Source organism: Pogona vitticeps, chromosome 3 (assembly GCF_051106095.1).
Source record: "Pogona vitticeps strain Pit_001003342236 chromosome 3, PviZW2.1, whole genome shotgun sequence".
NCBI classification, from domain to species: domain Eukaryota; kingdom Metazoa; phylum Chordata; class Lepidosauria; order Squamata; family Agamidae; genus Pogona; species Pogona vitticeps.
Window position 1 is genome coordinate 44,227,640 of NC_135785.1, and position 15,770 is coordinate 44,243,409.

At 42.9% G+C, this 15,770-nt stretch overlaps 2 protein-coding genes across 2 annotated transcripts in view; one reads left to right on the forward strand and one right to left on the reverse strand.

Moving 5' to 3' along the window:
* LOC144587851 (uncharacterized) overlaps nt 1-15,770 on the reverse strand; it is a 462,829-nt gene that overhangs the window by 63,665 nt on the left and 383,394 nt on the right. The gene's annotated exons all lie outside the window — the stretch shown is intronic.
* The window catches only part of TF (transferrin), a 36,901-nt gene continuing 22,079 nt past the window's right edge, over nt 949-15,770 (forward strand). The window contains exons 1-6 of the mRNA XM_020786349.3: nt 949-1,309; nt 6,365-6,513; nt 8,617-8,728; nt 11,902-12,093; nt 13,283-13,415; nt 15,471-15,526. Of these exons, the coding sequence (XP_020642008.2) occupies nt 1,267-1,309; nt 6,365-6,513; nt 8,617-8,728; nt 11,902-12,093; nt 13,283-13,415; nt 15,471-15,526 (685 nt within the window). The 5' untranslated portion in view covers nt 949-1,266. The remainder of the gene's footprint in view (nt 1,310-6,364; nt 6,514-8,616; nt 8,729-11,901; nt 12,094-13,282; nt 13,416-15,470; nt 15,527-15,770) is intronic.

The following is a 15,770-nucleotide window of genomic DNA, read 5'->3' on the forward strand; positions in this document are numbered from 1 at the left end:
TGGGACTGGGCAGCTTGATCAAAGCCATACATGCTGGGTCTACTCACAGGAGGCACAGTGGGGAATCAGACTCCTCCAGCCTCTGGCTCCACAGCCAGACAACTAACTCACTGAGCTATAACCGAAACCAATGGCTCCCCATCTTGGGTAACCCAAGTGTTCTTAGATGGCAATTCCCAGAAGCCTTTATCACCAGCAGTTCTGGTCAGGATTTCTGGGACTGGTAGTCCAAAAATGCCTGTGTTACCAAAGGTTAAAAACTGCTCACCTAAACAAAAGAAATGCATTCTGTTGTCATCCATTAGATTAGTCTGATCTATGTTTATTATTCACTTGATTCTCTCCCCCGCCCTTGAATCAAGTCCAGAGATATGATCAGGATTTCCCTCCAGCGCAATCTGCTCTTGTGAATATTTCTGCACATTTAAGTTACATTGAGTCAGGTTTTTATGCAATAGCATCATGTTCCATACACACCTCCGCTGTTTACAGAACCTTCATGTTGCTTACTAGAATGAATAAGAAAGAAGAATATACATGTACTAAAAGAGAGATTGAGAGAGCAAGACAGAGAGCCCAATAATGAAAAAAGAATTGTACAGCTGGATGAAACTTTAGAGTTCCTCTGTTCAACTTCTTGCTCTGTGCAGGATTTGTAATGCAGGATGCAACCACAGCACCCCTAACTGATGGATGTTTAGACTCAATCATCAGTTGTGAATATAAGATTTTGATTATGATCCTGTTTTTATAAAAATCAATCCAAAACATGTAAGATATTGCATATTTATTCATAAGGTACAAAATCTTGAGTCTGCTTCAACAGAGTCTCCTGTATTTTGCAACAGTGAATGGGAGTAGGATGATGATTATTCCCACCAGTGTCACACAACAGTGGGGGTGCATGCATTCCCGTTAGTTTAATAAGATTTCTGTTAAGGAAAGAATAAAAATGACAGGGGGATTTCCCATCTGAACCCTCTCTAAGGAGCGGTGTTGACTGCTCCCTGCCTGCCTGTCTCTGTGAATTCAGTGCCAAAGTGAAATTCTTCCTGAAAAAGGCCTGGTTTGAGGGGGAGGCAGCCCAGAGTGATTGGGAAACAAGGAAGGGCAAACACAGTTGGGTCACTGCTTCTGCTAACACTGCAGACTCTCTCTATAAAAAGGCAAGGCAGCTGAGTCAAATGCCTTCACAGACGCTTGGGAGCAATCTGTGACAAGACACCTCTGTAACATCCATCTGAAAGCCTTCTGAGGAGGAAAAAAATGAAATTTGTCTTCCAAGCTACGCTGTCCATCGGGCTGCTGGGTAAGTGGATGTAGGCTTGAGAAAAGTGGCAAGACAATTGAAATGCAGGGGTTGCTAGCCTAGGCATGATAAGGTGGAACACCTTGTTCATAACAAGGAAAATCTTTAAATACAGTGCAACATTGCCTCACAGCACCCTTTAATTTCATGAAACAGAGCTAATGGAACTGAAGCTTGTAGTGTAGGGATGAACCTTTGTGCTTTTTTTTTTTTTTTTGAGCTACAGCTCTCATGATCTTTCACCATTTGCTCTGCTGGTTGAGATGATAAGAGATGTATTCCAACATTTTCAGGACTGTAGTTGCTCATTCCTGCTCGAGTGACTTATTAGGGGTGGCAAATTGTCCTCACAGCAGTCCCCGTCTTTGTTGAAGTCTCGCTCCAAAAGCCTTTCTCCCCTTCAGAGATGTAGTCTCTCTTCAGCTGATGAACAAGCTACAGTATAGTTTAAGCACACTTAATGAACTTAATGCTAAAGCCTATTAGCGGCTTAAATGACGCTTAACCATTAAAACATGTGGACATGCAAATCCAAATTCAGTTTCACCTAGAGATGATCCATTGAATAAATGGGGCTTTTAAAGTCAACACTTTTGTCTTATTGATTCAGTGACCCTGCTCCATTCAGGGAGACCCATGGGATTAGTCCTCGTACTTGTAAGTCAAAATAAAGGAGAGGCGGCGTAAGCAACTCCGTAGTGCAAAAAAGATAACAGTATTAATTTTCAAGTGCTGGATGAGCTTTGGCCAAAGAAAGGAGAGGATGTATGGAAAGTGTACGTTTCCAGATCCCTGTTTCATCAGGTAATATTATTGAAGTGGAAGAAATCTTTGGGAGAAAAGCTCTAGGAGGGAGAATAAACTGGTTAATTTGTTCCATTCTTGCCAATTTCTTCCTGAACAGATGCCTGACTTATTCTTTCTTATTAGAAGATTTTAAAAAAAATTGTTGGAAGTTGTAAGGGAAAATTGGTAGGTATATGAAAGAGCCTAACCCTTCTCTAATACCCTCAGTCCAATATCCCCCCCACCCCTTGTTGCTTCTCAATTAGCACTGCAAAACAAACACAGAGGTTGAGAACTGTCTCTTGCACTCTGTAGTTAAAGTCAAACTCTCTCTGCAGCACAGTAAATCCCCACTTGTTTTGTATTATTGGACTGGTAATTTGGGGGATAAACCTTGCCCGCTGTCCTGATGGCAAAATCAACATGCAGATAAAGCCTTGTTGGTTTTCGCTCTCCAGGACCAAACTGCTAAACAAAAGCAGGTTCATTTGCAACTTCAAAAACTATGGAAGTTATTAGAGAATAATCAACCATTCTATACGGCTTAAACCAGTTCCACTCCTCTAGTTTGGCTCTTAGAATATTTTTAGACTGCACAAGGTGTTATAGTCTCACCTCATTCACACCCACCTTATTAGTGGGAGTGAGTGCTGTATTGTGCTGTTTTGAAATACCTCCTTCATGGTTTTCCATCACTTCTTCCATCTTTTTTCTTACAAAAACGGAATAGCTGCACTATGTCTTTGGACTTGTGGTGTTGGGATTTGTCAATATGGAAACAGCCCTAAGTCCAAATAGCACTTTACAGACAAAACATCATTGGAAGTGGAAACCATATTAGCATTCCAGACCCATGAGTTTGGCAGACCTTTATGTCAGAGCAATCATACTTGGACACAATACTCAGACCTCTGGGTAGATTGGGCGGCATAGATATTAATTAAATAAATAAAATATAAATATTAGCATCCTAAATACCAACTGCAAAACAAAGCCAGCTGAAGATTTGAAAAATTATTGCTGTGACAACTGGCCACTTTTAGCATGGGATTCCCTTTTCTAATGATGTGGTTTCTGTAATGTACATTTTGACCTTAGAAACAGTAAGCACTAGCAAGCAATGTCATTACTTTCCTCACACAGACAAATGGATGTTGGGGAATTCAGAATACACAGTAGTCTATATCTGAACAGACTACTCTGAATGACTGTTTTTGTTAAAATTGGAGGCTTCTTCATACAACTCTTTCAGCCTGCAAGTATCTAAAATTATGCTATGATGACTTTCAATTGCACTACCTCAGACTGTGCATGCCAACGTTATGTGCTGAAACCAGCAAGGGTCAGCTGTTGACACTCCCTCACAAAGTCATCTCCACTGTAGAACAGCAGGTTTTCATCAGGGTATAATTAAGGCAGGGCGTTGGGTTCTTCTGGACAGCAGATTAAAAGGCAAACCCAGTTTGCTGGGAAATTCTCTTCTACTTAAAGTGTGAGATATGTGAAAGAACATGGTGGTACTGTTGTACACCTACCAATCATAAATCTTTTACAGAACTTCCTGGAGGATTCTCCTATGCTAACTGGAAACATAAGAAAACTGAGTGAGTCAGACTAGCACCTTGGGCAGGTAGGGCAGGTAGGGTCCTGATTTGTGGTCTTTGCAACCCACATGGGCTGCTCTGATAGAATTTTGTCCATGGGCCTGAGGTTCCCTGCCCCCTAATCCACATTGACTAGCAGTAGTTTACTTGGGTTTTGAATAGGCATAACGTTCAGTGTTATCTGGAGAACACAGGAGTTGAAACACTGATTATGTTGCCTGCAAAATATCGGCCCTATGGCTGAAATACTGACTTTTTTGTAATTACTGTAGGAGCAAACTTGATCTGGCATTAATGGCATGATTACAGTTAACTAAATACAATATAGACTGCATGACTGCAGTTAACTAGATATACTTCACCTGTCTAGATTTGAAAATGTAGATAATAGCCATGTGGAGAGGGTGTGCTGGTCAGAATCAGGACCATGGTGAGTAGAGGAAGAATTTAATATTTTTCTCCTTTGCTCCAGTCATAATGAATCTTCAGGTATTATGTATTTACTTCAAAGGCAAAGCTTCTGCTCATATTTAGAATGTGCCTGTGAGTGGCAGGTATTTGGCTGTGGCTGAAGCTTTTTCCATTGATCTTATGAGAATTTTTGTGACATTAAAACAACATTATTTTTATCTTGTTTTGTACAGGTTTCCCCCAACCCTCACAACTTCCCACACTTCCTTCAACAATCAGGATTTTTGTGTCATTATTCTGATTTCTACCACTAAATTCCAAGTCTCCATTTGCTGATACACATTCTCTAGCAGTTTTGTGCCAGAATATTTCTTGATTTATTTTAATGTATAATTTGTTTTATTTTAATGCATAACAAACAACTTTACACGAGTAAGCTTCGGTGTAATTGTCTTTTTCTATGGTATAATATCAATCGTACTGAATTCATTCACCTTCAAAGAGTCTTTGTCTAGCCCAGAATTGTTGGTCATTTCTTTGGAATAGCGTACAATGATGTACTTTGTGGGAATGGCCCTTCTGCACACCTTCCTCCAGCGTCTTCAGCCTGCAAGTACAGCACTGCAGCTGTTTTGTTGATAGGCTATCAACAAGATTTTTTTTTTAAAAAAGTAATCTACAAGAGTGAAGAAAAACAGGACAGAAATATGAAATGACCACACACCTTCTGTTAGAGAAGCCACCCCAAAAGAGGCGAATGAGTTGGTGAAAGGGAAACAGGAAAGTGCTGAAGCAGTTTAGCAGTAGACTGCTAAAGACATGAAATAACTACAAGAGTGTAGAAAAACAAGGCGGAGGGAGGGAAGTAGAGTGGGAAGAAGAGAATGTAGAGGAGGACATGGGGAGGTGGTGGGGTTGTGAACCATCACTTGCATGAGTGGAAAATTCCCACCACAGTATCACAGAGCCAGTGGCTCCCTGTATGCATATCTGTCATACTAAATTTTGTAATCCACAAATGGAAAAAGGGCAAAAAAAGAAAACAGCATGCAGTAACAGCACCATTTGGAAGAGCCCCAAGCTCTGCTCTGATTTCACAGCCATCTTGGCTCAGAGCACCCCACAGAGGATTCAGCACAGCCTGCACTGAAAACATTGACTGAAAAGATAATATACACTGGCCCTGTGTATTTACATGGAGCGAAGTAGGAAGGCCAGACAAATGGTGACACATTTCTGTAAGCAGTGTTTGCTTTTCTTTATCTTGGAACCCAATATAATGCAAGGCAAGTTCTCAAACCAAACTCTTTTCTCTTGATTAAGGAGCAGAGTTCCAGTGGGTAGAAGAAGCAATAAAGTTTCACTGAAAACTGGAACAAAAGTGCAGTCTCATTTTCTTGGGCATAAATAACCCAATAATGCATTTCTGATTATGTAGCCACCAAAGCAGCTACTCTGAAACCTTAGGACTATGATGTGATAATCTAAGCCAGCCTTCCCTGCTCCAGTGATGAAGTTCAGCACATCTGGAAGGCAACCAGTTTGGGAACAGCCAGTTTAAATAACCCATAAATTTATGACCATAAGCATTTCCCCACTCTGTCTTGTTTTACTCACAAATTCTGCTTTTGCTATCTGTTAGATTGATCCAGCCCTGAAGCTTTCTGACAATGCACACATGTTTCTTGGCCAATATGGACAACTTAGTTGAGTTATCTGGCTCCAAGGAGGAGTGATGGTGAAACATAGTGCTTGCCATCATCTGGCTATGTATCACCTTGCCTGTTAAACACTGTCAGAGGATTTGGATTCCAGTTTGTAGAGTTACTAACCACTGCTGGATGGGGCTTGAGATTAATGACAACTTTGTATCCAAGGCAGGTGGGTGCCCCACAAATTATTTAGAGTGGGCCTTCTCCTGTCTCAGGCCACAAACTCCCCAACCTTGAGAGTTGAAGTCCAACCCCCCCCCCCCGAGGCCCAACCGTTATGCACCACCAAGCTAGGCTGTGCCACTGTGATGACTGTTGCATGGCATGTGATGGCAAGGATCAGGGACACTTCTTTTCTACAGACTATGGTAGCCCCAATGACAGCAGCTCAGTTCATCCTTGACATCCCATTTCACTTTGCAAAGACTGGGAAGACAATCTATTGCCTGAAACTACAAGGAATAAGGTTCCAGGCAGGCAGTGTTGGTGCTGTGCAAGGTACATCACATTGTGTCCCTAACCCTCTCTCATTTTCTCAACAGCACTGTGTTTTGCAACATCCCCAGTAAGATGGTGCACAACGTCTGATCCTGAACAGGAGAAATGCCACAATTTGCAGAAGTGCTTTAGCAGCCAACAGCTCAGCTGTGTGAAGAAGGCCGATGTCCATGAATGCATAAAGGCCATTGCAGTGAGTAGCCAGGGGAAGCTAGAAATGAATGCTGGGAGAATATCCTGAGTTCAATGTGCAAATTTTGTATCTGGCCTTAATATGGTAAATAGGAAAGCCAATTAGATTTGCATAAGCCGGGGAGTCAGGAAAGTTTTAAGGATCAGATCATACTTTTGCACTACTAAAGAGCAGGCCGGGGTAGGTGGGGCTCATCAGCCATGGAAGGCAGCCCATCTAGGAGAAGAAAAACTCCGATTTCAAACCTCCACTGCCTTGTGGCTATATCCACTCATGGAAAAGGCTTCAGGAGTTAACCTCGAGGCAAAATCCGGAGCTGGAGTCCCAAAGGCAGCATGTGTCGTTCTGCCAACTCCTGCGACATTGCTGGAACCAGTTGTATTGGCTCTTGCCTTTCCATTGGACCATTTCAGCAATGTGGAGAGGGGGGATCTGCTGCTTGGGTAACAGCCTATCCTCCATATTACCTTACCCGGGCTTCATGCTCTGGAGAGGACACTCCTCGATTCAGAGCATGTTACCATAGTCTCTTGAGACTGAAGGATGCCTATGCAATGTGCAAGGCACGAAATATTCCACTGGAAGATCTCTTAGCCATATATCAAAATGGCTGATCTCAAAGATATTTGTGCCCTGATGTGAGGTGGCTACAGAAGGGAGAGCAAAGAAGAGCCATGCAAAAAAAAAAAAAAAAGGTGATGGATCAGGGCAAGAATTTGGAAGGCTCTGCCTAGTCAGGAGATAGGCTGATAAGAGCCTGACAGGACGTGGATGGATTCATTTGTAAAATTGCAGGAGTGAACTTCTGAATGTGGGAGAAAGCCCTGCGTGCATTTTTATTATGTCCCACTTTCCTCCCCCAGATTGTGTAGAGGGCAGCTCTTGCTAAAGTTAAATAAAAGAAGACAGTTAAAGCACAGAGCAAGACCAACGATTCAGACAGAATAATTAAATTAAAAATCTAGTTTAAAGCATTCACTATAAAAGCAAAAACAAAGCAAAGTGTGCTGCTCATACACCATCCCATATTGTGTTTACAGCACTCTCTTAATTATTCAGGTGGCACATTGCCCCCTATCCCCTGCAAGCTGTGCACTCATTTTACCCACCTTGGAAAGCTTAGTCAACCTTAAATCAGCTACCTGGGACTGAACCCCAGGTCATGAGCAGAGTCTTAGCTGCAGTACAACAGTTTAACCACTGTGTCACAAAGCTCCTTAAGAAAAAAAAGTGTAGCACCCACATGGCAACAAGTCTTATCCTCAGCAGCCAGACAACTCTGCAAAACCTGGCTGATTAGAAATAGCTTTACCCCCCAGATACCTTCAATGGAGTTTTTATAAGGTTGTACACAATATGGGCAACGCCAGCTCCCGCCCTCCAGCTCCATGCTTCCCCATCTGCTGCTTCCCTGGTTGATGCTAGTGAGCTTGCCACTACTGCAGCACCTGGATCAATTTGGTGGTGCAAACGTGGCAAAAGCAGCTCCTTTTCCATTTAAAAACAGACAGTATACCTGTGAGTGCCTCCTGGAATTCTGGTGAAAAAGTGATGCTTCTCAAGAAGAAGGTATCTGCTCCCTGTGTACTTAGTTCTCAGACAAAAGGCTGTCCTTTTCTTTTTTGGCTGCACAGTAGTAAAACCCTGGCACAGCTGTGTTTTGGATTTTTGGTGGGATGGGGGGAAAATTGCCCCACCTTTGAAAGTTGTTCACTCCTGATTTGCTGGCTTTTCAGATCATAATAGGAGCATCTTGTCAGTACTAAGTGTCTGTGGTTAGAGCAGTATAATTGTTATGAAATACCAACTTAAAGCAGAGCTCTAGACTGCTAGATTACTTTTTTAAAAAAGGAAACGTGATCCCCACCCCACACTCTTCCCGGTTCATCTCTTCATTGCTTTGTTTTTGGCCCTGTCACTTCTCTATGATTCTGCCATAGTAAGGAAGATTACAAAAGAGAAGAAATCCCACTGATTTCTGGTTCCAGGAGAAGGTGGGTGGTGTGTCCCTCCAGCACCTGTTGCCCATGTCCCTTCTGTGTCTTATAAGGTTGTAGAAGGATCCCCGTGCCTTCTAACATTGTTCCTATTGTGTCTTTTCAGAACAATGAAGCAGATGCTGTCACTCTGGATGGTGGTCAGGTTTTTGATGCAGGCCAGGCCCCGTACAACTTGAAGCCTATTGTATCAGAGGTCTATAACACAGACCAAGGAGGTAAATTTGAAAAACAAAGCCCAGGGTGAGAATTCACAAGCAGTGTATCTAATGTGCCATCAAAGCTGAGAAGTAATGGGTAATGTTGCCTTTAAGTGGGATGCAATGAAGTCATTTTTTAAAACCAGCTTACTTTATGGGGAGGACAGGATGGGTCAGGCGGGGGGGACTGTATGTAACAAGTAAACTTTTCTAGTCATTTTTAGTTCCTCCCAAGGCGAGTAATGGTGGGGTGGTTTTTAGATGCACTTTGAGTGGAATTGTTCACCTTTTATGTGATTCTTTTTAAATCTAAGCTTTAGAAGAGAAGAGAAAAAGCAATGAATTGTAATTCAAAAGAGTATGACATTTTGTACCAAAGAGGTTTCAGCGTTTCCTTCTCATTGTAAAGAGTAGGGTTGTGCACAGTCCCCCAAGTGGACTTGGAGGCCAATTTGTTCTTACTGATATGTGCTGTCAAATCAGAATATTGATCCTAATTAGGTTTTCCAGCTAAGCTGAGGATGTAGATACACTATGGAAATGAAACAAGAGATGTATCAGGGTTTTGAAGTCATGAGGTAGTCATGTGGGTTTTGGATTGGTGTGTGCATCCTCTTGGGAAAATATTTAATCTATGCTTAAACTTTGTTGTATATCGGTTGAGGGTTCTGCACTGACTTTTAGAAGCGTTACCTTTGAGGCTTTGTCCTGCACCCATCCAGCCTGACACTGGCTGCCCCTCACAGCCACTAGTTGCTGCTGATATGGTGTTAGTTGATATATTTTCTAAATTTCTTGCAATCTGACATACCACTAGTTCATGATGATACGGAGAGAAAAAAGTTAAAACATAGGTCACCATGCACACACACACACACACACACACACACACAGAGAGAGAGAGAGAGAGAGAGAGAGAGAGAGAGAGAGAGAGAGAGAGAGAGGGAGGGAGGGAGGGAGGGAGGAGAAGCAGAGGTAGCGACAGAACATGTAGCCAGGTCTGGTGACTGGGAAGCAACTCTAGTGAGTGGCAGAGAGTTTGCCAAGACCAACAGCTTCTAGGCATGTGAAGGAGGCAGCACTTTTACCCACCCAACTTTTAACTGCTAGCTCTCTTTTCAAATTGGACTGCAAGATTTTCCTGCAGCCTGAAACCCATGATCTTGGCATTCATTTACCTGACAGACCCTCTAGACACAGTTTACACTGAGAAGCGTTCATGTGTGCCAAAACAATAAATCAGTTTCACAAGCAATTTAAAATAAATGACCCTCTCATGGCTGAGTATAACACCTTGCTTTCCAAGCAAAAAATTGCTTCCCATACAAAAAAGTGCTTCCCTGTGTGTTGTGTAGCTGAATTTTTAAAAATCGATTTCAAACATGCTAAACCGAATTAAAAAACAAGGTTTTTCCACATGTGTAACCAAGCCCTCTGATATTTGTACAGTGGTTTCACCAGTGAATTTCCATTGCTAAGTGGAGATTTGAACCCTGATCCCTTGAATTCTAATCCAGTGGTTCTTAACCTGGGCGATATCGCCACAAGGGGGTGATTTCATTTTTCAGGGGGGCGATGGAATAAAAAGGGGTGACATGGGGCAAAGGAACAGAAAGGTGTGTGTGATATGGCGGCGATGGAGCTGCCACCCCGCCGCCGTTGCCATTGAGTAAATTATTATCCCCCCCTCCCCGCAGTGGCGGCATGCCTGTGGATGCAGAGCAGGTAGTGGCTGGCAGTGGATGTGGTGCCTCCGTCGCGACACGACCATTGAGGAAGTTATCATCACCCCCCCATGGCAGTACCGCACCACTGCTGTGCCGCTGCCGCCACGAGGAGGGGGGCAATGATAACTTCCTCAATGGCTCAACAGGCTGTTTCTTTCAAAAAGGTTAAGAACCACTGTTCAAATCCATCACTCTATACACTATTCTGCATTTCGTATCAGGAATTCTTTTGCTTCACTCCAGAACTGAATGTGAGCATTCCACCGGACACCAAGAGGCCTAAATCAGGCCCATTTGGTTAATAACTCAGGATTTCTCTATAGGATTTTATTACAGCTCTAATAATGGCTAATGATAATCTGTTATTTTGCCAATAGCTAATGATAGTGAGGGATGTGGTGGCACTGCTGGTTAAACCGCAGAAGCCTCTGTGCTGCAATGTTGGAAGACCAGCAGTCATAAGATTGAATCCACACAACGGAGTGAGTTCCTGTTGCTTGTCCCAGCTCCTGCCCACCTAGCAGTTCGAAAGCATCCAAATCCAAGTAGATAAATGGGTACCACCATGGTGGGAACATAACAGCGTTCCGTGTCTCGTCGCACTGGCCATGTGACCACAGAAACTGTCTACAGACAAACGCTGGCTCTATGGCTTGGAAACAGGGATGATATTTATTTATTTATTTATTTATTTATTTATTTATTTATTTATTTATTTATTTATTTATTTCCATCCATCTAGACCAAAGATCTACTCTTTTTACCTTTACCTAACGATAGTGAAAAGTAGTTTTAATGCTCTCTGTTCATCTACGGAACTCTAACTCGGAATATGCAACAAGAGCTAATAGGAACTGAACCAAACGTAAGGACCAAAATAAGGGAGAGGAAGGTAACAGATGAAGCCACCTTTTGCTCAGTCAGAATACTGGATCAAGCAAAATTCAGACCATCTACTGTGGCGGCAATTGCTCTCCAAGCCCTCATGTACCCACCTCCACACTACTGATGGCATAGAGAGTGGCTGTTAGGGAAGGTTGTTACAAGAAACAGTATGTTTATTACTTGATACCATCTTTTTGTTGTTGTTTAGTCGTTAAGTAGTGTCTGACTCTTTGTGACCCCATGGACCAGAGCACACCAGGCCCTCCTGTCTTCCACTGCCTCCCGGAGTTTGGTCAAATTCATGTTGGTAGCTTCAATGACACTGTCCAACTATCTCGTCCTCTGTCGTCCCCTTCTCCTCCTGCCTTCACACTTTCCCAACATCAGGGTCTTTTCCAAGGAGTCTTCTCTTCTCATTGGAGCCTCAGCTTCAGGAACTGTCCTTCCACTGAGCACTCAGGGCTCACTGGAAGATGATACTATCTAAAGAGCTGCAAACAAAGACTAGGGAAGAAAAAAGAGAAAGGTTCTTCAGGGCCACACAGATTTATATTTGCTTGCTTGCTTCCTCTCTCTCAGAATCTGTTACCAGTTACCGTGCTGTGGCTGTGGCGAAGACAGGAACCATCTCTTCAATTTCTGATCTTCAAGGAAAGAAATCCTGCCACACTGGCTTGGGCAGGTCTGCAGGGTGGAATATTCCAATTGGGGGACTTGTGGCCCATAACATGATAGACTGGAAAGGAGCAGCTGTAGAACCATTGGAGAAAGGTAAGAGGGATGGTGAGGAGAGCATTTATTGGACCTGCTGATAAATTCCAGAATAGTAGCTGGGTATATTTGGAACAAATTAAGCACAAATAACAAACAGAAGCAAGTTTTGCTGTGGGGTGTGAGTTTCTCTTTGGTATTGCATTGGTTTCGTAGGTCACAACCTGGTTACAGGACGTGGTCCAAGAATGTGGTGTCTGCTCTGCAAATAGGTTGAGGTCAGCGCTAGCCCTGCCATCAGGCAGTGTGGCAGCTGCTTCAGGCAGCATGCTTTTAGTGCCTTGTAAAGGTAGCAAACCTTTTTATAACTAATCTATTAGTTTTAGAAGAGGTATTAGTGAGTGTCAGTCTGTCCTAGTGTATCAGGCAAAAATGGAAGGAATAATACTAATGTACTGTTATGATTGGGTAGGGTCTGGGATCAGTCTTACTTAGAGGATCCCCATTGATTAGACTCACTGAAATCAAACAGATTCCTCTAAGTACCAGAGATGTTAGGTCCAGCCCACTGTAGAGGTGTTATTAATTTCCAGGGAGAGGATGAAGTGGGATTTTCAGCTTCAGGTGTCAAAATAACTTGGTTGGCCTCAGATATCATGCAATCTGACTAGGGGAGGGAGCCCTATTTGCTGTTCTACATCAGGCAACAAGTTGACGCTGACTGTCCCTGGCTGAGATAAGCTCTCTACTGCAGGGATGGAAAGCATTTAGTCCAGATGTCTTGCATGATCAATCCTCTACCATTGGCCATGTTGGTTGAGGCTTCCAGGAGTTGGAGTGCAAAAATAGATATTTAAACATTGCGAGGAGACTCTCAGAAGGGATATGGAGCTACGTACTGCAGTCTAGCACCTACTGTACAAGGGTCAAGCTGTCGGCTGTAGTTGCATGAAATACAGAAGGGCCTGAGGGGATCTAAAATACCCCAAAGTATAGGGGCCCATCCATGGGTTAATATGATCCTGTCTGTAATGATGTTGCTGGGGCATGCTAGGGCTGTAGCACAAAAAATAACCTTTTAAAATCTTGTTCCTAACCATGGACAAGACCGCTTCCAGCTTTGAAAACATTGGCATTTCAAGAGAGTGGCTGAGACGTTTATGAAGTTGATTCATCCTCAATGCAAACTCTCACAGGTGGGATGAGAAGGGACCCATCAGTGACTGGGCTGTGCATTTTCCATTTACAGCTGTAGCCAGGTTTTTCTCAGCCAGCTGTGTCCCCGGTGCCTCTGAACCAACACTCTGTCGCTTATGTGCTGGGAAAGGTCAGGAGAAATGCACCCGGAATGATCCCTTCTCTGGCTATTCAGGAGCTTTCAAGTGAGTAGCATGTTGTTTTTGCATAGACCTGTTTGTAAGAGGGGCTTAGTTTGGATGTTGTGGATAACTATGGCCCTCCAGATGGTTTTTTTGCCCAGAATGTCCATTCACTCCAGCGGGCATAGGTATTGGATTATGGGAGCTACAGTCCAAAAACATCTGTAGCTAAGTGGGGGAAAATGAAATGGACAACGAGGAACACGACAGAAAGAATGGGACAAAAGCTCTCCTGTGGGTGGAAGTAGCTTTGCTGCCATTTGCTGCTTTACGAAAAAATTAAGATGATAATAAAGCAAAACAAAATGAACTCTCCCTGAGTGGTACATGGAAGAGAAGGAAGCAGTAGCAATGACTAAAATCCTGTTGGTTAGCATAATAAATTAAACTAGATTAGTGCCATTAAATCAATGGGGATTTCGTGAGTCTACTCCTCCATAGGTTTCCATTGATTGAAATAAGTCACAGTTAGAGTAGGCCCTCTTGAATCAATAAAACTTACAGAACTCACCAAGTTCCTGCTGATTCAATAGCTCTGCTCTAATGTAATTTACTATGCTAAGCAACAGGGCTTTGTAGTTCAAGAGATGTTTGTAGAGGCACATTCTGCACTGCAGTGAAAATAGTGATGGGATGTATGTGGACAGCAACTGTGGGGGTGGGTATGGGTGTTTTGGACTAAAGCTTCCCAAATCTCCTGGTGAGCATACCTGTGTATTTGTAAGGGGAGGGAAGAGAAAGAGAAAGATAGACAGACACAGCATGAATGGGGGCTGAGCACATTTGATGCAGGGATTGCATGCCAGCAGTAGGTTGGCCCTATTCAATGATTTGGCAGAGTTCCTCACCCACAATGTAAAATGTTGTCAAATCCCCTGTTGGCACAAAACTAGGGGAAATTAGCGCAGAGTCTTGTCCAGTCCAGGCAGACCAAATAACTCACACGTACACAGGCAGCTTCTCCCAACACCAATATGCAATATATACAGTTACAGCAGTTCCAACTGGCAGCATGACAGGATGACATCAAGTAATGGATCAGGGTGGGATACATCTTCAGTTCAGCTTTACATATATATACATATACAGTGGTGCCTCGCTTAATGGGCGCCCCGTTTAATGACAAAATCGCATAGCGACGAAGAATTTACGATCGCTTTTGCGATCGCATTGCGATGTTTTAAATAGGAAAAAATCGCTTTGCGATGATCGGTACCCTGTTTCGGTTGCCAATTATCGCATAGTGATGTTTTTAGAACAGCTGGTCGGCGGTTCCAAAATGGCCGCCGGAAAAAAATGGCCGCCCGCTGTGTTTTGGGACGGATTCCTCGCTTACCGGGCAGCGAAAATGGCTGCCGTATGGAGGATTTTTGTTTTAAGGTGAGTTTTAAGCCCATAGGAATGCATTGAAGGGGTTTCAATGCATTCCTATGGGCTTTTTAAAATCACATAGCGACGAAATCGCTTTGCAGCGATTTTTGCTGCACGGATTATCGTTGCTATGTGAGGCACCACTGTACATATTAGCATATAATCAATCATAGCAGATGTTGCATCATCCATGACTCAGCATATGTTGAATCATCCATGACTCAGCATTACTTAGCATTCTTGCACACCTGTACATTCATGGATACTCATTAATACAAACCTTGTTCTGCCAGATCTGGAAATTATTATTGACATCCCCATAGGATAAATACAACATACAGAAGAGATGTTGAAATTGTATAACATTTAGATATCAAGAAATGCACATCAACAGGGCAGGGAGGGAGCGTGTGTGTGGACATCCTCTGGGCAGAACCAGAAATACTAGAATGGTTTAGTTTAGCTCTATTGTCGGCATCAATTAAAGGGTAAAAGAGCCATTTCAATGGAGGAAAAAGTTGTCCAGAAACCAGGAACCAGAAAATGATATTATTATGGGAGAAGGGGCTAACACCCTCTGGATATTTCCAGAAAGCTAGAATGGGAATAAAGAAAATTGGTGAGACTGCAAAGATGTATGCAAAAATATCATTATACTAATATTTCCTTCTCTGTCCATTTTTCAAGTTGTCTGAAATCTGGAGCTGGAGATGTAGCCTTCGTGAAAGATGCCACAGTGTTAGGTAAGGATTTCAGATGTCAAGTTCATTTGCCAGCATCACATCATGCTCTTCTAAACAACCAGATGTCACTGATATTTTTTTCAGTCTAACTGTGTTGAATTCCATACTCTGGGACAGTTGTATGAATGGCAAATACAGAAGCAGAATCTACACAATAATCAACAAAGCTTGGGGAAAAAAATTGGACTACAACTCCCATTGTTTGTTGGGTTTGGATAACTGTCATGAAAAAGGAATAATTATT